This window comes from Metopolophium dirhodum, chromosome 5 (genome assembly GCF_019925205.1).
Source record: "Metopolophium dirhodum isolate CAU chromosome 5, ASM1992520v1, whole genome shotgun sequence".
NCBI classification, from domain to species: Eukaryota; Metazoa; Arthropoda; class Insecta; order Hemiptera; family Aphididae; genus Metopolophium; species Metopolophium dirhodum.
Genome location: NC_083564.1, coordinates 15,759,351 through 15,783,938, shown reverse-complemented (window position 1 = coordinate 15,783,938; position 24,588 = coordinate 15,759,351). Strand labels below are relative to the sequence as shown.

The 24,588-nt window shown below is 28.2% G+C and overlaps 1 protein-coding gene and 1 long non-coding RNA gene across 3 annotated transcripts; one reads left to right on the top strand and one right to left on the bottom strand.

The window, feature by feature from the left end:
* Window positions 1-1,052: 1,052 nt before the first annotated feature.
* On the bottom strand, window positions 1,053-7,200 carry LOC132944882 (uncharacterized). The gene is made up of 4 exons (XR_009664489.1): window positions 5,950-7,200; window positions 4,497-4,686; window positions 1,357-1,483; window positions 1,053-1,237 (listed from the first exon to the last, which is right to left on the bottom strand). It is a non-coding gene; the product is annotated as an uncharacterized LOC132944882 (long non-coding RNA).
* Window positions 4,865-24,588, top strand: LOC132944881 (delta-1-pyrroline-5-carboxylate synthase). Of its 2 annotated transcripts, none has more exons than XM_061014414.1 (14): window positions 4,865-5,031; window positions 8,135-8,269; window positions 8,344-8,532; window positions 9,382-9,798; window positions 10,057-10,272; window positions 11,197-11,362; window positions 12,318-12,527; window positions 12,598-12,749; window positions 14,263-14,400; window positions 15,409-15,604; window positions 15,677-15,798; window positions 18,298-18,484; window positions 18,559-18,654; window positions 24,034-24,588. In XM_061014414.1, exons 2-14 carry the CDS (start codon window positions 8,141-8,143, stop codon window positions 24,201-24,203), a joined length of 2,388 nt encoding a protein of 795 aa, XP_060870397.1. In that variant the 5' UTR covers window positions 4,865-5,031; window positions 8,135-8,140; the 3' UTR covers window positions 24,204-24,588. The 2 variants fall into 2 exon arrangements, with proteins under 2 accessions (XP_060870397.1, XP_060870398.1); XM_061014415.1 differs by lacking the exon at window positions 4,865-5,031 and adding an exon at window positions 5,038-5,180.

Sequence of the window (24,588 nt, the reverse complement as noted above, 5' to 3'; positions counted from 1 at the left end):
TATTCTTATTATATGAGCATTATAATGTTGCTAAAGTAGCTTTGAGCCGAGTGTTACTGCTGGGTAGCTACTCCCCTCACGCCGTCAAAGCCAATTGTATTCCATCCCATATGCTCATAGTAAATTATTACAGATTGTATATATTCAAATAAATGTTAAATTAAAAGTAGCTTTTTAATCTGACTCACTGACGACCATTGTTAAGAAATAATATCATTTAGGTAGGTATATCACTGTTGTTTGATTATTGTATACAATATATTTGTATGTACAACTAATCGATGATATTTATACTTACATACGATATACCTATTATTATTATTATTATTATTGTTTGTTAACCTAACTTAACCTTACTATTATTATTTTTTTTTTTATTAGGGTTAAGGCTTCGATTACTAGGTCATTATCCTGTGGTACTGCAGGGGAGGGTACTGCAGATTTGTTTACACGTGTGTGTTTGTTTTGGCAGAATTTTTGATTTGGGCACCTGTAGGTATCTGCCATGCCTGGGTGGGGGATGACGGCACCTATTCTCCGAACACCGTGACTTGCCCGAAGAAAAATGCCACCTGCGACCGAGGTATCGAACCAGCGCCGGTGTGCGTCGCAACCGACGCCTTAGTCCGCTCAGCCACTCCGTCCCCTTTTTAATATTATTATTCTCATTAAATTTAAATTTAAATACCTAACTAACATTTTACCTCTTTTTTAATGATTTAATTTAATAGTTTGAACACTGATATTAGTTATTAGTTTATTACTTTTATGCTAACGTAAAATATTACTTAAGTATAATGACACAGAAGAGAACAGAACTAAAAATATATATATACCTACTTATAGAATAGGTAGTAAGTATTACCTAAATACCTATATCAAGTAATTATGTTTAATAAAATAATATACCTAATTTAAAAGTTAAAATTTTCATATATTATATTATAAATATTTAAAACAATTTCGAAAAATCCTTTTATTTTGTGAAGCTTTAAAATAAAAGGGTTCATGTTTTCTTTCTTTTTTTTCTTCGCTGCTTGACATGCATGGGATCATAGTGCTTTTTTGTTTCAGTCGGTATCTATCTACCTAGTTCATACGTATTTTGTCTGATTAATTGTGGCTAATAATAATGATATAAATAATATATATATTTGATACAATAACAATATATCATTATTATTGAAGTGGTTATCGAAACTCTTCATCTTCCATGGAACAAATAGTATAAATAAATCTAAAAACAGACAATAGTCAAAATGATAGACTGGTAACCACTGCGTGGTATATTATGGTATACAAACAGGTACATAATATTTTCACACGAATAAAATGTAGTGTTACATATTTTATTACCTTAAAATGTAATATTTTTCACCACATAAAAAATACAAACGACCACTTTATACAATAAACTTAAGCTGAAAATACTATAGTCTTGGGCCTCGTAACGTGCGCCCTCCTCCAACCAACTTAAATAGGCCTGAAAATAACCGAAGGTAAGTATGAAGTATTTCTTATTCAAAAATAGTTTGTGACTTATCATAATTAGCTGATTATTTTGATTTGAGAATTATGATTGATAAACATATGTAGTGACCCCCACCGGAAACCATTGTACCCAATACGTTAATTTGGATTATTGAATATATACTTTATATAATATATAAATCTTAAAAGGTTCCCGGGTTTTGTAGTTTTTGTTTGATTTAGTAAAATTATATATGCATTATACAATGAAATCTTAAAACAACAACAACTTAAAAATATATAATATTACAATTTTGTTATGGCTAATATTGATATATTTGAAATGCAATTATCTAACGTTCTTACTAGATATAGTAAAATTGGTTTCAATGTACAATGTTTTTTACAATATTATTATATAATAAGGGTACCTAGAGGTAAAATACATATATTTTTTTAATGAAAGGTTAATAAGGATTTGTCAATACTCGAGAAAAAATATTTCTTAACTTTACGATCATTGCTTATAATATTTAATAATCGTTTTATGTTTTTTATTGAAAATTTGAAATTAGGCAATTGTACGAGTTAGGTACCTCGAATACAATTTTTATTCGAATCGATATTTAAATTTACAATAAATAAAGATACACTGAAATCACTGTTTATAAATGTTATAAAAATATGTAAATAATACACAAAAATTACACGAAAATCTAATAGGTAAACGTGGGCACGTGTTACTTGAAATCTAAAAATGGTGTGATGAAAAGGTTCACTAGTCAACAATTAAGTATAGCAAACTTGTTTAGAGTTTTTCTTATTAAGTAATAACACTAATAACTAATTTAATATAAAAAAAACAACAAAAAATGTGGGTAAGTGGATGTAGCTTTGCTGAACAGTAGGTTACAAGTGGGTCACTGTAATGGATGGTGTTAAATTTGAATTCAATGATATAATATCATTGCATGAGAAAAACAATTCTGAGCGAAAACGGTCAGTCAGCCTATGATATTACCAAGTATATTTAATGATATCATTGTGAATAAAGTAATTTATAAATAACCTATTTACGTGGAGCCTTGTTTTAAATTTTCAATCCTTAGCTATAAAAGTTGAACATTTTTTAATTTTTATTAATTATTACATTTTAAATTTGAACTTTAAATGCGTATTAAAAAAATTGAGCCTTTGTATTTTAATATTTTTCAACTGCTATTGTAACAATATATCAGGAGCCTTGCATTAAATTTTCACGTTTTTTTTACCAAACAAATAAAATTTTATTGATATTTATAGAAAAAAAAAACTAAAAAAATTGAAAACTAACAATGTCCGTAAACAGCTCAAAAAGAATCATATTATTTTAAAAATGTTATCGTGTATAGAAAATGCTAATATAAACATTCAATGAAATTTTCAAGTACCTACAGTCATTCGTTTTTTAATTACAACAAAATAAGAAAATCGTTACATAAAAAATCGAGTGAATATCAAATGTTGTAAAAATATGAATTTCAAACGTTCATAAAAATTTAATTTAATTTGCTTGTAGACATTTTTTTTTTGATAAAGGTAGATAAACTTATGGAAAATCTTGTATTACATTTTCAAATCTTAGATTTAAAAAGAAAAATTTTTATGAATTCTTAACTCAAAATAATTTGCTAATATTCGTGATTTTTCCGTATTTTGTCAAGATTTGAACTTTAAATGCTTATAAATAAAAACTGTGATTAAGGATTTTTAATTTTTTTCATCTGCGTTTGAAACAATAACCTAGGAGCCTTCTATAAAATTTTCAAGCTTTTTTAACCAACAAATAAAATTGTATTGATATTTATAGAAAAAAAAAAACTTAAAAAAATGGAAACTGAAAATATCCTTTAATAGCTCAAAATATTTGGAAAATGTTATGGTTTATAGAAAATGCTAATATAAACATTCAGTCAAAATTTCATGTACCTATGGTCATTTAGAGTTGCACCAAAAACCAAAATCGATTTACTCGAAAACAGATTTAGCGTAAAAATTCCCGTTTTTCCTAAATTTTTCTTTTGTTTTTCACGTCGCTTTTGAAAACTACTGTGCAATTTTTACTTTTGACCCCCCAAAGTACCAACTAGATTCACTTTCCTATCAGAAAGAATCAGTTGAAGCAAATCCAAGCATTTTTACTGTCCAAAAAGGAGATGACAGACACAAAAATAAAAAAATAAAACTAAAGAAAAACACACTTCATTATAAAATCAATACATTCATCGTTCCACTCAGAATCTAAAACATTGATATACTTTGTATTATTATTATTATTAATATTTGTTTTTTTAAAATATTACTAAATTGTTATTTAATACGTGTTTATAATAACTGGAATATTTGAATGATATTTGAATGATAATTAACTACAAAGAGGGATAAATGATCTTATAATATTGATTGAATATTTTTAAAAAAATATTCGTATCATGAAATTTTGTCGATAGGTTATTGATATTAGATATACACCATAATACCATAACATGAATAAAAACATACCGTTCCATATTTATTAGAATATAATATTTTCATGCCTATAATAAATAATAATAAAATAATAGATATAATATTACATTGTAATCAATTGTAATATCTGTGAAAATGTACAAATGTAATTTTATTTTTAATCTAAGAATATTGTTTATAAATGTGCTTGAATTTTATTTATGGTACTTAGTTTTATAAATAAGCACATACTTGTCTGTTTTATTCCACCCAAAACAGAAAATCAATTGTTGATAAAAAAAATATAAAATACAACTGTGTATACAACAATTTACAAATATAATATATATTGATATGTTTGAAAAAAAAATAGTAACGGGCCCTTTGATCGGAGATAAATAAAATCATCGAAAAAAATACACGATACACGATGATTCATTTAAAAATTTAAAATATGTCATACGAGAATAATTTTGACATGGAATTCATAGTTTCTGTATTTAAAATAAATATAGTTAGTAATAACTGTTTTAAAGTACCAATTGAATGTCGAAGAACGAAAAATTTGCGTACAATAATATACACCGCGTCTGATAAGAAGTAATTATATTATTATCTTTAGAGGAAACGAAGTTTTGAACCTGAATCGTGTTGCGAGTTGTGTAATCCGGAGAAGGAGTAGCCGTATAATTTTGCAACATCAGAGCACCGACCTTGCGTTAAAGTGGCCTGTAACAAAAGTACAATATGCATGTACATCATTTATTAACGGTACCTATCTATTAGTATAATATATTATGTTAATGTTAATCGACATTAGATATTTATATTGGTTTCTTACCAAATTCGCTTGAACAGGAAAATAAAGGCCAACCAAAACAAGAAATGATAAGGAGCAGGAAATACGGCAAAGGTGAGAGGAGGAATATTGTTGTTATTATCTGCAATTCTGATAGCAAAGCGTCCAGGGTTCAATAATAAACATAAGCTAGATTTAGTACGCAAGTGTAGGCAAATCAGTTACTTATCGACTATCAAACCACCAATATTCGGCCACTTCAACGTCTCGCTCAGGTTAGTTCGCACAATTAAAATACTTTATATAATTTAATGCATCGCTAGTTCAAACATTTTAGTATTTTATAACGCATTTAAAAAAAAGAAAAGTTGAAAATCATAACATCATTCAACTGTTTTTTTTTTCGATCCTCGAAGCACAGCAGGTAATTTTAAAGTCATTGACATGGATGATATTTTACGCATTTAATGAACACATTTGACTTTGAGTCTCGAATGAAAACCCCGTTGGGACCATCATTGACAAGACACAATTTTTTTTGAAAAAAGTTTCATTCGCTCCGACTAATGTCGTTAAATTTAATATCGTAGGTACTTGGGGCTTAGTACAGTATAATATGGACTCTTAATCGGGTTAGTCATTATCAACATACATGTATTTCTTCAATTTGCAACATATTGAGTATAACATAATTTCTATTTTACTTTTCATTAAATTGGTAATATAATTTACAATAATACTTTGAATTCAGTTGAAAACGGTATTGACTCAAATCATTAAGTTCAAATCAAATATTAACTTTTGAAAATTGGTTAATTTGTAGAGTCATATTATTAAAATCTCAGTAAAATCGTAACAAACCCTATATATTGTCCATTAATCAATATCAACTAAAATGTATGTGGCAATACATTTTACAGTGGCAATACATATTTTTGTTAGTCAAAATTTAAGTGTTCAGATATGTGATAAATTAAATTAAGTACCATAATATTATGTAATTTTGTTTTGAATCAACAATACACAACAGCTTAAGTAGTTTGCATATTGAACATTTAGTGTATAGAGGTAATTTATTCTGTTTATCTTTGCACGTATATTATATCGATTTAAATGGTTTCGTTGATTTTAAATGTTACGTAGATATTTTTAATTGAAAAATATAAAACCATTACAAGTTCAACAATACGTACCTAAATGAATCTGGGAGACGATAGACAGCATTTTGTTGTAATACAACACTGAATTTTCACCGTTGATGGAATCATGAATTCTAATTAAACCTAATTAACCATATTATATTTTACATAAAAATTGATGTTAATTATGATAGTTTACAAATTAGTTATCGCTGGGTTAACATAATATGATTTGTATTTCAACAAGTATAGGTAGGTGTATTAATACAGTACTCAAACGCAACTGTAATATAATTACGAGTGTACAATGTACATCGTAATTTAATTTATCATAAACAAACTACAACATAATAGATTGACGTAGTCATCATTTTACTGTCTAATAATTATTATATATTTTTATAAGTGTTGATTTTGACAATAACATAATCTTTACAAAATATTACTTGCACGCGTAATGATAATTATGTTTTTAATATAAAAAAAAAAATATACATTATATTTTAAATTAATAAATACTTATTGCCATCATTCGTTATGAAATTAACCATTAAGTATGGGTACCTTAAAAACAATCTTAACAATTTGAATAACTGATGATATTATGTACTTATTTATTTAGGGGCTGAAGTTAGTATTTTGAAATATATCGTATACAATATTCGAGTAGGTACTATATTATGTCTGTATCTAAGAAAAACATAAAAATATATTATTTTATATAAATTGGTGTTACATTTAGCCCCAGATACTTGACAGGGATCTTGATACTTGGAGTTTTATTTTTTCACGCTTTTTAAAAGTTTCAACGTAATATAAATTAGGTACTTATTTCGTTTGTTCGTTACTCTGTAGGGTTTTTAAATAATTACAGTTGAATTTATTCTGACACGTATAAATATAATTACGTTCCAAAGCGAACAATTCGTTAGTCTGTCAAGTAGATCTGTGGGGGACTGTGTCGTTATAATCTATGAAGACAGATTTGGAAATCCGGGAATAACATTATGTTATTCATTTATCCAACGAGTTGACAAAGATGGTACCTTTTTGGAAACTTAAATTCATTTTGTTGTCCTTTAAAAAAAATTAAAAAATTGAATTGTTCTGCGTTAGTCAGGATTTACCAGTTGTAGTTATTTTCGAGAGTATAATACATATTATTATTTGAGTACTTTGATATGGTCTTGATTTGTTGCAAACAAATCGATATTGTTTTATAATTGACCTTACATTATACCTACTTATATAAATAAAATGTGGGATTGTTATTAATTAAATATGTTTCTATAAGTGACGTATTTGATAAACATTTAGTCTTCAGTTTTTTAATAAATTGCGTAAATAATACCTATACTATAATATATTATGAATATTTAAATTTTCGTAAGTATTAAAGTACGATAGTATATAAACTTGAAAGAAAAAACTATAAACCTACAATAGTATAGTGTTTTTAATGATAATTAATAAAAACTGGATGAAATATGATGACATTGATTTTACGAATGGTTATTTAATTATTTTATAGAAATATCTTTGGAACCTATTGAGTAATATTATGCGCGTATCATCAATGTATGTGTCACATAAGACAATATGTTAAACTACGTCTTATGTGACACATAAATAGACTATGCATACGGACATTAGATATTTAGACGATAAAATAATATATTTTTAATACCTATTTGAGTTTTGAAAAAATAATAAATTGTACAATGTAGACACTTTGTAGATATATTAATTATAAGTTGTAACAGTTGTAAATTTGACATCTGACCGTAAAAAAAATGTTTAGTAAATCTTACATACAATTATGTAAATTTTATAAAAATTATTTGTGGCCTTTTATATTGTCTAAACAAAGAATAACTACAGATTGTTATTTTTATACAACAACAAAACAGTCCTGAATGATTTATATTGTCATTTTTCCGATTTAAAAAGATATTTTTTTAGTTCATAATAATGTTATGTTGTATGAAAAATCTTTTATAAATAATTATAAATAGACGGACATTTAGTTCAAATTATATCTCAATAAAAGTTATCATACCAATTAGCAATACAACATTTTTAATGAGTCAAAATTACGAGGGGGTCACTGGTTTTAATAACGGTAAAAGAACTTCGGTACATTTTAGGTTTATTTATCTTACCAGTCAGATGTACTTACGAGTTACTTACATATATTTTAATGCATAATTAATAAGTAAATACATATTCTTTCGTATAGAACACCATGATTTTGGGACGTCAACATCGTAGGCTGGCAGTCATGTCTAATTGTATTCGGATTTGTAGATGTTTGAAAACATACCCATCTACCATTCGACAATGCGGCGCTGGAAGATCCTACAGCCAACTATCTGTAAATATAGTTTGATGACAGTAAACTATGTGTCGAAAGTCACTGTTTTATTTATTGGCGTTTGAATATTTCAGAGTATGCAATTGGACCTGAAACGAGCCCTGCAGTCGGCTGATTCTCAATCGGTAAACGGATCGTCGTTTTCGGATAGATCACAACTGAAGTATGCACGACGACTGGTGATAAAATTGGGTAGTGCCGTCATCACGAGAGAAGACGAACACGGAATTGCCCTAGGTCGATTGGCATCAATTGTTGAACAAGTACGTATTGCACATAGACACCATAATGCGTACCTGTTGATGGGTGCACGGTGAATGTAGCTAAACATTTTTTATTTTTATTTGTAATTTATATTATAATACTTGGTGATCTATTTATTTTTTTAATTTACGCTAAATATCCATATGGATTTTATAAAATAGACAGTAAGTTTAGAAAAAAAAATATCGATTTTTAATAACAAAGAACGTTTGAAATTTACATAATATAGGTAGTAGTTATGATTGGATTAAATTCAATGTCAATATATAGTTATGTCTTGTGTGGTAAAATATAAATGTCATCAAGATAATGGGTAAAACAAATATTATAAGTTCTGCGAGTTATATAATATTATGTACAGTTATTACCAGTTGTAAATTGCAATGCTATAATAGCACGAAAAGCTATTTTAGTTAATAATTTTGAGAATTATGGTACAACTACAACTGTACAACAAATTTTTAAAGTCTGTTCATTTATTTAATTAGATTTTTATAGTATTTTTTTTCTTATTAAACATATTGTAAAATCAGTGATATTTACAATTTAACTTCAAACTTGTTAAATAATTTTCTAAAAAATCTAGTAGATTTCTGTTATTAAAATTTTGAAATTTGAAAAAATGAGAAATGATTATGATGGGGGATTTTAAATATTATGTATTAACTTTTTGGATAAAATACATCTATCAAAATATTTAAAAAAAATATTATATAAAAAAAAAAATCCAAAACATAATTTTATATCATGTATATTCAATCAATCGCAGTCTTAGCAAGATTAACTTTTTCGTAAACGAATTTTTATATAATAATATTATCATATCAAATTATAATATACATTTATAGGTCGCTGAGTGTCACCAGGAGGGTCGTGAATGTATTATGGTAACCAGTGGAGCAGTGGCATTTGGAAAACAAAAGTTGACCCACGAATTATTAATGTCATTGAGTATGCGAGAGACACTGTCGCCTAACGACCATGCTAGAAAAGATGTTAGAACATTGCTCAAGGCTAGGGCTGCAGCGGCTGTGGGTCAATCCGGGCTCATGTCTTTGTACGATGCCATGTTTTCACAGTACGGTGTTAAGATCGCTCAGGTCCTAGTCACCAAGCCCGATTTCTATAACGACGAGACACGCAAAAACCTATTCAGCACGTTGTCAGAACTAATCAGTATGAATATCGTACCTATTATCAATACCAATGACGCAGTGACACCTCCGCCACAAGACGACGACCTCATTAAATCTAAAGGAAAGAAGGTTGGCGAATTCTAAATGTTTAAGCAACTATTTTAACGCACCATTAAATTAATGCTCGTGTTCAGAATAACACGGTGTTATCATCACTGTTTTAATTCACATTACACAAGCTATTATTAGACTTGTTACACGATATATAAGCTGTTTGTGTTGTTACACGATAAAAGCTGTTTGTGTTCAAAATTTTTTTAAATATGCTTATAGGACTGTTTTTATATAATATAATATATTATATTTATATTTTAATGCTATATATAGGTTATCAGCATCAAGGATAATGACAGTTTGGCCGCTATGTTAGCTGCTGAAGTCAGTGCAGACTTACTTATTTTGATGTCGGACGTGGACGGTATCTTCACGCGACCACCAAAACAGGAAGGGGCGAAAATGATTTGGACATACAACAGCGATATGGCTGACATAATACAGTTCGGCAAAAAGTCAACTGTCGGTACAGGGGGCATGGATTCCAAGGTGAATTTACTACATAAAAGTACCATTAAAAACGATAGAGGCGAAGTGCAATAATTGATCTTCAACGCTGATTATTATTGATTTAATTGGTTCCGTTTGTTTATAGTCGAGAGATCAGTTGATAACTATATTTCGGGGCATCTGAGTTGGGTCCCTAACACTGGGGGTTAATTACAAGTAGTATACTAGTTGGGTCTAGGATTATCTTAGATAAATAATACAAACGAAAAAATACTAAAAATGGTAAAAATCTAATATATAGGTATCTAATATTAGGTAATAATATAAAATACGGTTCATAAAAATCACTTTTAGGTAATTCAAGATTAATTTAATTGTTCCCTCAATTATTTGTTATATTATAATCTAAACATTACAATTCACGTAACTGCAGAAAAAATCAGTTTATTGGAATTAGTAAAATTAATGGCTTATACATTAATTATTACCAACTCAAAAGTGATTTATTTAAACATTAGATTATATTATGCAAACTATGTATGATAACTTATATAATATGAATTTTTAATATTATTTTATATTACGTATTTATGTTATAGTTTCTAAAATCTAATAATTATTTATATTTTTTTGGCATTTTTGGCAAAAAGCATTTTTAACCATACTTGTGGTCAAAAATTGATTATAATATACAGTTTTAAGTGGCTAAATCTGTTAAAATGGGAAGAAAAACGTTAGTTTAGTGTAGTACTTGCCGGAGAAAATCCGGGAACCAACTAGTATAGGTATTTTTAATTCAGGACCCAACTCTGATGTGACCTTATATTTGATATAATATTTATTGTGCATGCATTACATGATTTGTTTACACGATTCCAAGGGGGAGATCTTTTTTTTTGTCTGTTCACCAAGTCGAAACAGTCCATTTGTAAATAATGAGTCACGTGAATATTATCGTTTTAGGTACAAGCGGCCACGTGGGCATTAAATAGAGGAGTTTCTGTAGTTATTTGTAATGGCATGCAAGAAAAAGCTATTAAGTCGATTGTGCTCGGCAGAAAAATCGGCACTTTTTTCACCAATGCCCCAACTGCTAATGTCACTTCAGTTGAAACACTAGCTGAAAATGGTAAGTTGAAATTTTTTTCTCAAACATCAAAATTACATAAAAATGAATATCAATACTATTAATTGAATACATAATATAGTCTGCATATAAAGTGTTCAGACGAGTAGCGGTTGACTGTTAAGTAGCAGTGCTCAAGACTTAATTACACGTTGTATTATGTATTATCTTACCATACCTGTATTATTTTTTTATGATTAATAGCTATCAGAATAATTACATGGTCTAATAAAATTATTGAATAACACTCTGTGCTAATATTAGGTTTTATCTATAATTACCAACCGAATCATTGAGTAAATAATTGTGTACCTAAGCGTTTTATTAAATAAACAATGAATAAATTGAGTATATATCTAGGAGATGTATCACTTATCGCCTATCAATTTTGAAATTGCTTCGATAGACATAAAAAAAATATATTACTTATACATTAATTTAAATCATCCTGATTTCTCAGTGGCAGATAATGAAATAACTAAATGTTAAATTAATATTTCACTTACTGTACATAACAGTAGCTTTATATTCGAATCTAACATTTGCATTAATTAGGCACTGTCTGAGGTAGTCGATGGCTATTATACATTAATAGGTAGCAACAAAAATCTAATTATTAACTTAATTGGTAACATTTTAATTTGGAATATTGCTTTATTATAACATGGTATAAATCCAAGGTTATGGTATTAAAACTGTATTTTACACAAAGTATTTGGTATCCATAACCAACGAAAAATCAATGAAAAATGAATGGGTGATCGGAAATTGAAACGATCGGAGTAGGGTGTGATAAGACAATCAGTATTAACATGATATTTATTTTAAACGTTAGAATGCATTTGTCAAATATAATTATTTATTTCGTTTTATAAATATCACACTATACGAGTGCACTAATGCACGATTCAATTGTATCACAATAAAAATAACTGTATATTATTTAATCATTCTACAGCACGTTACGGGAGTCGTATCCTGCAAAAGTTGCCAGCTGTAGACCGTGCAAGTGCAATATATGCATTAGCTGAGTTGTTAATAAGCAAACAGGCAACTATTTTGGACGCAAATGAAAAAGATATAGCAATAGCTACCAAGGAAGGGACAGCTGCTCCCTTGATCAGCCGATTATCTCTGACACCGGCTAAACTTAAGAGCCTGGCCATAGGTAAGATTAATTTCAAGGTGAACTATAATAATATAATATAAATTATTTGAATTAATAAATCTTGTTGCAGGTCTTAAACAAATTGCCGAGACTAGTCACACAAATGTTGGCAAGGTGTTAAAGAGGACCAAGATTTCAGAAAATTTAGATTTAACTCAAGTCACAGTCCCCATTGGTGTTCTTCTTGTCATTTTTGAATCTCGGCCTGATTGTTTACCTCAGGTAAATATATTTTAAATCTTAGAATTACAATATTAACTAATGAGAGAGAGAGAGAAAAATATAATTTATCAGTATTATTTTTGTACGATATAATATGTTTAGTTTTGAAAAATAAATAAAAAAGGTTAAAAGGGTGTCATAAGGACATATTATAGAGAAAGTATTATATAAAGTATAGAATAGTACATGGAAAAATGTAGATTAATTTCCTGGATATTCCTGAAGTTGCTTTTGGTGTTATCAAATACAGTCTTATGAATTTATTAAATAAATTAAAATATAAATGCGAGTTGTGATGAAATATTTTTTTGTAACAAATGTTGATGATTTGTAAAAAACAATCTTATAACAACCCATAACAATTTTAATGAACAAAAGTTTAGCAAAGTAATGAAATATTATTTTATTTTTATTTTATAAGTTTCTGAATTTTTTCAAAGAAGTTTAATTTTATAATCAAATTCAAATCAGCTTTGAGAAACATATTTATTTATTTTTTAATATTTTAACATTTTATATTTATATCTATATATCCAGTATGAACTATGAATTGAATCATTAGTCAAGCAAGATATTATTTGCTATATAGTATTTATGTTATTCAATTTCAACATGGCTGTTTAATGCTATTATTTGATAGATATAACACTAGGTATGAAGAGAATAGTTATATTTTTAAAATAGATGCTATGCATTTTTTTTTTTATTATTATAAAACCCTTATATTTTTATTAACCATTTAAAATAAACTTAACAGACATAAAAAAATTGTTTAGTTATCAGTACATGACCAGTTTGACATCACTGTAAATTACCAACACAACAATAAGATTATTCGTGTATTATATTTCGTAAACAATGTCTTTTTCACAAAACAAAATTAAAATATGACAGATTTACATGATAGAGGATATTAATTAATAAAATAAAGTCCCGATGAAAAAGGTCATACATCAACACATAATGTATATTTATTATTTATATTAGTTTGTATTTTAAATTTTCAATTAAAAATTGTATGTATATTGTATTTAATGAATTTATTCGTAATGTATAAAGGGTAGTTGTTCTTTTTTTGAATAATATATTATATTGATATCAATAACATATTTTTTTTCCTCAGTATTTATTTTAAACCTACACACTACATATATTATTATAATTAGTATTTCAAATGTTTAATATTGATTTTTACGAAACCAGTAACGAATTTGAACTAAATCAACGAAACCCGCCAAAAACGAAATCCTATCAAATTATTTATCATGCGTTACGCATACAGCCGTATAAAATATGTTATTGAAAGGAAAATATTAAGCATCTTCTCTTTCACACATTGGATATAATATTATGACGGTGTGGGGGTGTTTTGCGTTTAATGGGCAATGCGTAAATTTTAGTGCAACGAACAATAATAATTTATTATATAATGTTGCCACCCCATTCCCACCCGTTGTGTTCAACACTCGAATAATGTAAAATGTTATTATGAATGACTTTTGTGGGCCCGCAGGTAGCTGCTTTGGCGCTGAGCTCGGCAAATGGACTTTTATTGAAAGGAGGCAAAGAGGCGTCGCACAGCAACAAAGCACTCATGGATGTAGTCAAAGAAGCATTGGCCACGGTCGGTGCCCAGGACGCCATATCGTTGGTAAATTATTCACAGTCGTGTTTCTCGACATGTCACTATACGAAAAATATAACTAATAGTGTTTTCCGAAATGGACGTTTGCGAATTCACCAGTAAAACTTATTAATATTTTCGAAGTCATTGGCAAAGGGCGTGGAGAACTTGTTTAAGCGCTTTGGTGGGATGTTTAAAATTGTATAAAAGTATCCGAAGTATTCAAAATGTACTTATTAATTTCGTCACCATCATAATATAATATTTAACTCCAAATTTTTTTTCACTTCAAAATACCTACTACATTTTAGAACACATTGCATTTGGAACATAAAATAATCTATAGTTTTCTAAAGAGTCGTAAAAATCCAACTATTTACATAAAGTATTTGGTAAACACTTGTTAGTTGTTAATAAGTAATAACCTTCAACAAATCAGCCGGAACACGAAAGTTTATGAAAGCTCGTCTAGTTTGCTTATTTTGTATTTCAAGAATTGAAATTCCACGTACTTGAGTAATGATTTGCAAACTCACAAAACCAAAGTTTTGACATTGACATTTTTTAATTCTAAATATATCAAGTAAATTGGAGGAGATTTATTTTTTTTCTTCTATAAAAAATGGTCACATAATGTTTTTTATTTAATAGGTGCTTAATGCTAATAGTGTAAATTATTTAGAAAACTTTAAAATGTTTATAAAATATAGACAATGATAACGTAAAACGTTGCAACAAAAAGTTATGTATACCTATGCTATAACAACGGAGTTAGTATATTTAAGTTATAAAGGTGGCCGAAAATGATACAAAACTAACGTATGATATTATGTTATACAATTTTCTAAATAATTAATCGTGATTTTTTATGCATAAATTATTTATTGCATTTGTAATAATTTTTAGTAGCACATTCGACATAATAACATCTTAAATATGTTAAAATATTTTTTTATAACTTTTGTGAAGCAAATGAACCATCATAATAGTAACGTAACTTAACTCATGTAATTCAGTCAATGATTTATGAAACAGGTGTCGACTCGGGAAGAAATCAGCGATTTATTAGCCATGGAGAACCACATTGATCTTATTATTCCCCGTGGATCCAGTGATTTGGTCCGTAGTATTCAGGATCAATGTGCTCACATCCCCGTCTTAGGACACGCAGAAGGAATATGTCACGTGTACGTAGACAAGGATGCCAACTTGGATAAAGCCCTGACTATAAGTAAGCATTTTTTTTGTAAATTATTTTGTTTAAACATTTATACATAGAATTTCAATTTATACAATATTATAGTTCGTGACTCCAAGTGCGATTACCCAGCCGCATGCAACGCAATGGAAACACTTCTAATCCATGAAGATTTGTTTGGAGGACCGTTTTTCAATGAAGTCTGCGATATGTTAAAGAAAGAAAATGTAAGTGTAAAATAATAATTATTTTATCCGTTCTGTTTAATATGATATGGATAGACACTATAGATTTATAATAACACTTCATATATTTTGTATGGACTGTCTTACATTGTTTATTTATTTATTTATTACAAATTTCAACGGGATGAAACTCAATAACAATTTTTTTAGTTATTACATAATATTAAAACTAACACGATTAGAAAATACAATAAAATATTTTCGGATAGTATCTTAGAAAGTAAAAACTATAGCAAGATAATCGAAAACCATTTAGTATACTTTGTGATAATAAATTATAACTTAATGTTCCAATGAATATAGTTTTCATTAAGTGTTTGAAAAACTTTAACACTTTTAAAACGAGCTTTTTATAATATATTTAAACCGCAGAGTGTTACATAACGTGCATTAATAACATAAATTGATAATTGTATTTTTGCACCTATCAATATATTGTTATTGCATTGTATTCATTATACCTACTCTAACATGAAACAATCGTAATTTTAAATTATACATTCATTTATAGTATATTATTCTTTTATCAATATTGTTCAAGTGAAAATTTAATGCCCATTATTAACGTCCTTTTATCAAATTTCTTTACTTCAGTTAATTTTAGTAGGTATATTGAGTCACATTTCCAATTTTCATCTACTTTTTATAATTTATCGCTTTTAGCATTAGCCACTTATTATTATTTATAACTTTTAGATTTTATACAGGGTGATTTGTCAATCATGCTCACCTTCAATAATGCAGTTATTTAAAATCTGAGTTTTTAAATTTTTAAATATACTTTAAAATCATATTTTCAAATTCTTGAGATTTTTTGTACTATTGTCCTATTTTGTTCTTTTGAGATAAGTACAAATATCTGTTTATCAAATAAGAATACCATCCTTTTCATTTGTATTCAGCGGATAATTTTCTGAAAAATTTTACGTACCAATAGTTTTTGAGTTATTTAACTTTGTGTTGTAAGGATAAAAGGTAATGGGTTTATAAGTATCATAAATAATAGTTCCAATATTTATTGTCTATTTTATGTTTTTTAAAACCATTTTTAAGGAATATTATCTTTAGCACAATAATTTTAATAACTAAGAAACTACCTAGTCATTCGAATTTTGAACTAGGTTTAAATATAATTTTAATTTAATTTAAATATTAAAATACATTTTCAAAAAAATTATCCACTAAATAATTTACAATAAAAAAGTAGGTTCTCTAATATTCAATTATTGAAAAAAAAAGTTTGTATCGCCCTAGAACACTCCTTAAGCAGTACAAAAAAAATTTGAAAATTTGAATAAATTGTCTTTAAGGCGGCTGCAGTCAGTTTTGTTAAAGGTCAAAACTAATGTGGATTCGACCGATCCAAACACAATTTAGTTTATTTGAAAAAAAAATGGTTTTTAGACCATAAAGCCAGACAAAACTGAAGGAATTTGATTTGACGGATTTCAATTTTTAAAACTGATTTTTATTGAAGTTTACTAGGTTTCCGTCGAGGGGATTTTGAATATCTATTTTTTCAGCTCTTATATCCATGAATAAAAATATGATATTTTTGTATTTATATATTTATTTATTCACTTATTTTTTTTTTATTGAACTTAAACCCGACAACTATGCGGCCATTAACTGTTTTTTGTTGTTTTTGTAGTGGGGGGAGAGGCGGTTGGGGTGGTTGATTGAAACACGTTTTTGGGTTCAAGTTGGGCACCCGTAGGTTTCTGCCATGCCCAGGGGGGGGGGGGATGGCGGCATCCCTCTCCGGACACCGCGACTGTCCGAAGAAAAATGCCGTCGTGGCCGCAACCGACACTTTAGTCTACTTGGCCACTAGCCGTCCTCCCTTTTGTATTTATATTAACACATTAGTACGCATTATGACACTAACAATAGTTGGAATATTAAAAATCGCCTCGATGGAAACATAGTTAACTTGTTAATCAATCATAATCAGTTTTAAAAAATTAGAATCCGTCAAACCAAATTCTTCCCGTTTTGTCTGGCTTTTTGGTCTAATAGTTACTTTATTTTCATAAATTAGTGATAGTTAAAATATTTTAAAATTCCAATAAATTTATTATTCAAGGATAAAGTGGGGGGGGAGGGGGGCAGCATGCTTGGTGAATAGTCTTGTATATCAAGCAGATTTATTTGATTCAGTCTTACATCGTATTCTATGAACTCAAAATGAATATTATTTATGAAATACTTAACTTATATTATTTAACTGTTTATTAAATTATATATTACTTTATATATCTGTTTACACTATTTATTATTGACAAAACATTACTAGAGAAAATAAAATTCATTGTATTCAAAATAAAATTTCTTACATTGGGTTTTATTTATTCAAATATTGTTAGATATTATGCAAAAAATATTAAAACTATACCACTTTTTAGTTGATTTATAATAAAGCTACTGGTGTAATTTCTATAAGATTTAATTTAGATGTTTATTATATTTTTGTTTGTATAGGTGCAACTATTTTCCGGTCCAAAATTATCTTCACGTTTAACTTTTGGGCCACCCCGAGCTAAATCCCTGAAACACGAATACGGCGAGCTAGCTTGTACAATTGAATTGGTCTCTGGAATGGACTCTGCTATTAATCACATACATACATATGGAAGTGGTCATACGGAAGTGATCGTTACTGAAAACAGTAGGTTTTAGAATATTTATATTGATAAACTATTCGTATTAATGACATCAAATGGTTTTTTTTTTGACAAACAGGCGAAGCCGCTACGAAATTCCAAAGAGACGTTGATAGTGCTTGTGTATTCCATAATGCTAGCTCAAGGTTTGCAGATGGATTTAGATTTGGTTTGGGTAAGTGTTATGTTTTGAATTTTATTGTTTTTTGAAAATGCTCAAGTATGGTCGTAGGTAAATCTATTTTTTAATTTTAATTTTAAGTATGAATGCAATGATCTGTTGTACAAGTTCAACCAAAATTAGACAATAATACATAATATAATATACATATTATTGTATTTTTGCGTAAATACTGCTGAGGTTGAACAAATGTAGTTAAAAACTGTTTGATTGCACAAAAAGAAAATTTAATAGGGAATAAAGCCTGAAGCCACTTAATTAACAATGACTATTATAGTGACTAACAAATGTTCAAAAGATGTCATTAAGCAACATGGGATTTGTTTGATTCGGTGAAAACAACTGTTACCTATGTTGATGCACGTTGTGGCGTAGGTATACTATATATTATAGCACAATAAAAGGGTTTTGGTAGTTCAAGTAACGTTCCACTAAAGACTATTTGTCTAACAGTAACTTCGTTAAAAAGGATCGCTTTATATTTCCAGAGATGAGTGGATGAGAATATTTGGTAAGAAAAACTCACGTTTGAAAACATATTTAAGTACGTAGGTACAAAATATAAGAGTGTAGGATGTGTGAAGGTGACTGAAGAGGTGTTAGTCCCTTAAATACACCACGGAATTTACCACCTATCCCCAAATTGTTTGTTAAGTTTGTCGGTGCCAGAGAGCGTAATACAAGGAACAATTAACTGCTTGGTTTCATTAAGTATAACGTTGAGGCTAATTAAATTTATTGGATTCAAACACGTGGTTTTAGGTTTACCGACTTACCGTACTATGTTACATTTAATATTGATCATTGCATCTTTTATACTTAGGAGGACGTCACACCCGCATGTATCGTCTCCATCTTACACACTATCAAACTTTTAAGTAACAACATTATCTGTGTTCTCTCTTTGTTTTTTTACAATATTTTAATTCTTGAGTGAGTTACGAGTATGTAAATTAATATTTGAAAATGCTCATAACTCACTTAAAAATTAAAATATCGTTTAGAATAGACAAGAAAATACAGATACTTAATGTTGTTACCTAAAAGTTTGATAATAGGTCAATTCACTCTAATATCAAAACTGACGGCAAACTATTGAAATTGGCGAACGAAAATTTGCTTTGTCGTCAGTGTGTAAGACGGGGACAATACAGGCGGGCGCGACGTCCACTTAATTTGTTCATATTACTGAATTATGTATCTATCGACTTTCAAACTTTCGGTTCCAGTTTTTAGTGTAATCTTCAATTCCACTGTTATAATATTGAATATTTTAATATTTGATTTGTATGTTTTAAAATTTATAATCAGTATGGTATTTAAGATTCTAATAATTTATATAAAAAGTATTCAAAACCTTTAATAAAAAGGATCTATTGAATGATCTCTTCTGTTAGTGGTTAAGGTGCTGGTGACAACTACAGTGAGCTCCTAAGCTTGTTGACATTTTAATCTAACTGGTAACTAAGACCGTATTGAAACTTGTGGGTCATGAGAATTAATGTGACATAGGAATGAAAAGAAGTAGGTAGGCATGTAATGTTAATAAAAAACGACATGACTAGAATTGTTAAGCCATGATTACAGCTAGACAACACGAAAAATCGGGCAAGTACGAAACCGCTCTGCTGTGCAGCAGGTGTCGGATGTACTTCGAATAGTATAAGGTCACTGTAACGGATGTATTAAACTTTAATTCATTAATAAATATTTTTATAAATCATTGAATTATTGTCTTTGGAAAATGATTCTGGGTGGAGACGATCTGTCATCATAATATGTGACTTAATATATTTTGTTATTATATATGTATGTTGCTATTAAAAACATTTATTTTAATTATTAGTAATATGGTCTAAACTATAAATAGGCAATAGCTTAAAATCAATTTAAATATTTTGAAAAATATACATACAAATGTTGAGTTTTCACAAATATTTCTAAGACAAAATAACTAAAACTTATGACTAGGAGGAGCTTGCATTAAATGTTTTTGGTAGGTATACAAATTGAATATTTTATAAATTGTTTACTATATTATTATACGGTCCATCAAAAGAACTCACTGATTTTCCACATTCTCACTTGTATCGAGACCGGCTCCACTATGACTTAGGGCCCAATATTTTACCAATATTCTACCAATATTCTACATTTCCGTGTCTTACAGACAAGAAACATAAACACATTTATAAAATCAATACGTTTATCACTCTGCTCAGAATCTAAAATATTAGGCACAAATTATATTAAACATGGGATAGAGTTTTTAGGTTATCTACCATTTTGTTGACGAATGTAGTGAAAAAATATGAATTGTACTTAATATATTAGGTAAAATTGAAAAAAATAAAAAAATAAAATTATAAGGATATTATAGATACATTTTATTATATGTAATATAAATTTAAATATTTTAAAGTCAATATTTTATTTAGTTATTAAGTACAAGCAACATAGACGAGAATAATTTATCAGCACTTTGTATATTTCAGCTCAAACGTTAAATATGATATTTTCATAATTACTTTTTTCGTCCAAAAAAAAGAAAAATAATAATCTTTATTTATTGAAAATATAATTAATTTTTTATGTATGCAGTATAATAGCGTAGATTTAATTAAGTGATTCTTTCGTACTACGTAATTCAATTTAAAAGTGTTGGGAATTCCATAGTGAAAAAAACCAACATAATATAATACATAAATCGTTTGATAAAATAAATGTTTTCAAATTGAAGTCATCCTGTAAATCAGCATTTCCTATTTATCGTTTTTAGGAAGGTTTAAAAATACAAAACGCTGCACGTGGGATGTACCCTGGGACCGATAAAAGTCCCTCGAGAAAATTAAACTTAATATTGCATTTATCAAAATTGTTATCTATATTTTACTTTTCGTGAAATTATTAATTTTTTCATATCTTTTTGTCCGTTTCAATATTTGGATATTTTTGTAGATTTTCCAATCTCGCGGGGTTAAGAATTAATAACAATCCCACAAAACCTACATAAAGCGTACATACTAGGATAAAGTTTTCGAATACAAATTTATTATTATGCATAGTAATAATAATAATAGTAATATAATATACATCGCGTGTGTATTGTATAGCTGTATGTTTGTATATTATACGATGCGTATAGCTTAGGGATATTTTGTACACATATAAATGATAAATAGCGAGTTATACAAATCCATCGTATGGTATCCAATGTGATATTAATAATAATAATAATAATAACAATATGTATGTACATCGAGTAATGTGTTATAGATTGTGTGAGAGGGTCGTTTATGGTCGTTGCTCGAATATAGAAATTAAAAATAAAATAAAAATCGTATAGACATCATAGGTACAACTTGATTTAATTAAAATTTTTTTAATTTTTTTATACTGGGGCGTGTTTAAATAATATTATGCGTTAGATATAAAACTATAAAAAAAAACCGTTATTTATTGATTTCAAAGTGAAACAAGTCCGGAGAAAAAATTCTTGATAAAAAGTAAAAACTATTATTCTAAAACGATTTATAATAAAATATTCACAGAGTTATTTTCATCGGAAAAAAAATCTTTTCGCGTGGGAAAATACCCAGGAGTTATAAACGTACTTATAATACTACAAATTTAAAAGAATAAAATTACTATGCGAGAGATAGATGAATACTTTATCTGCAGTGAAATATCAAACCTTATTATTATAACGTTTCAAATATTATACATTTATAAAATATATTATATTAAAAAAAAGCTTTTATTGAAATTGCGTTAAATAAAATATTACAACACAAGTATTTGTGTTGACACAAATTATACAGCTCTGGTAAATAAACAAGGTTTCCATATCTATATCGTGTTAACATTTGGAATCCGACTGACTATATTATTATATCTGTAGTCTCGGAGATTCTTTTCCGAAACAATTTTCCTATATTATTTCGAAACCAATTACGATACGATACGGTATCACAAATCACAATGGCATTTTATAGAATTACAAGACTTTTCTTATTATTTCGTTCAGTCAGTAAAATATAATTAATTAGTAAGCCACAAAATCCCGCGAATAGTGATTGTATAGTTTACATATTATATAATATTAGTAATACGCAATGAATATAATCGTAGTTACTGTTGATCCAATAATATTATATTATTTTAGAAATAATACATTAATATGATTGGGGTTGAGAAGTTGTAGGAGTTGCATATTTTTCTATAATATGCTATCGATTCATAGCAGACCATTCTAGGCCAAATCAATTCTATTAAATCACCAGTTTTAAAAGATAATTTATTTATAAAATATATTTCATTAAAATTAAAAAAAAAAAACCATAATTCTAAATTTGAACCTATACGTCATATAATATTATTTTATATTTTATGTATGGTTAATATTTTCGAAAAAAATTACGTTTTTCTTATATTATCTAAGTATTATACACTCAATTATTTAATGTAATTATAAAAAACTATCAAAAATCCAATTTGTTAACTGCTTAACGTGGTTTTGATATAGCCTGACGATAAACGCCATGACCTCAACGATGTTTTTTTTTTTTTTGTGAAACGAGGTTTCTTTCACATATTATCAATGTCAGTTTATTTTCAATAAAAAATAATATTTTGTAACTGATTGAGTGATAGATCAAGTTATAATTTATTTTGTACATTTTATCAATTTTAACTTCGATAACTTAAGGGGATTTAAATTGATTAGGTACCTATCGTATCGTAGTTGAGCACTCCTATACGTGCATTGTCATGTCAGTAACGCACTTCACGAATAAGTATTAATTATTTTGTTTAAAAGTATCAATTTTTTGTTTTTTAAATTTTTTTATTTTAGTTACCCAATAAAATGTCTGAATACATATTATTTTAATTAATCCTGACTCTTGAAGTTTACTTGAAATCGACTCTCTTACATGATTTTGTAATTAATTACTTTACTTCAATTTTATTAAAATTTGAAAGTTCTTAATAATCAAAATTTAAAAATATAATTTTGAACGGATTAAAAACTAGTTTAATTTCCAAAAAAAATGGAAAACTCGGTTTCCAGTAAACTGCGTGGCCAACTCATACGCATTATGTTTTCCAAAAGGTTCATTCGAATTCCGAATATTAGGGTAATCGGTATACAATTGTTACAGGCACGAGATAGGTATTATAATATATTATATTACAATAGAAACGATAGAAACACGCGTCTGGGATCAAAATCTCCATAATAATATTGCATTTTGTTACGGTTAAGTGAATTTGATTTCGCACGTCATACAGCGGGCGAGATTACCACATGTATGGAAATTTCTGTGTACGTACAAATTTATTCATTTTTTCCCATATAATTTATGATTTCAGGCGCCGAGGTGGGCATCAGCACAGCCAGGATACACGCGCGTGGTCCCGTGGGCGTCGAAGGACTTCTGACAACCAAATGGATACTGAAGGGCGACGGTCAAGCGGCTGCCGAATTCGCAGAAGGCGGCGGCAGGACATACGTGCACGAACACTTGCCCGTCGACAACTAGCAACCACCTGCGATCTCGACGCGCAAACTGGCGGCGTGCGAGCTCTTTTACGCGATTGCCGCACAGGTGGCCAAAATGTTTTTCGTCGTCCGGAAACTCCGAAAACCAGACGAAAAATAACAACGATATTATTATCATTATTGCACTGGAAAGGTTTCCCCCTCGCCCCCTCCCCATCAATAAATTATTACTATTTTATAGGTACAATATTTTCCAACACGCGACACAATACGATATTGTCGTGCACGTTAGTTTATATCATTATTATTTTTATTATTATTGTTATTATTACGTTTGTTAGAGTTTAGATTTTTAAATGTCTGTATATGTATATAAAATATTATAATATTGTAGCACCAACGTTCCAAACAATTGCATGTATAAG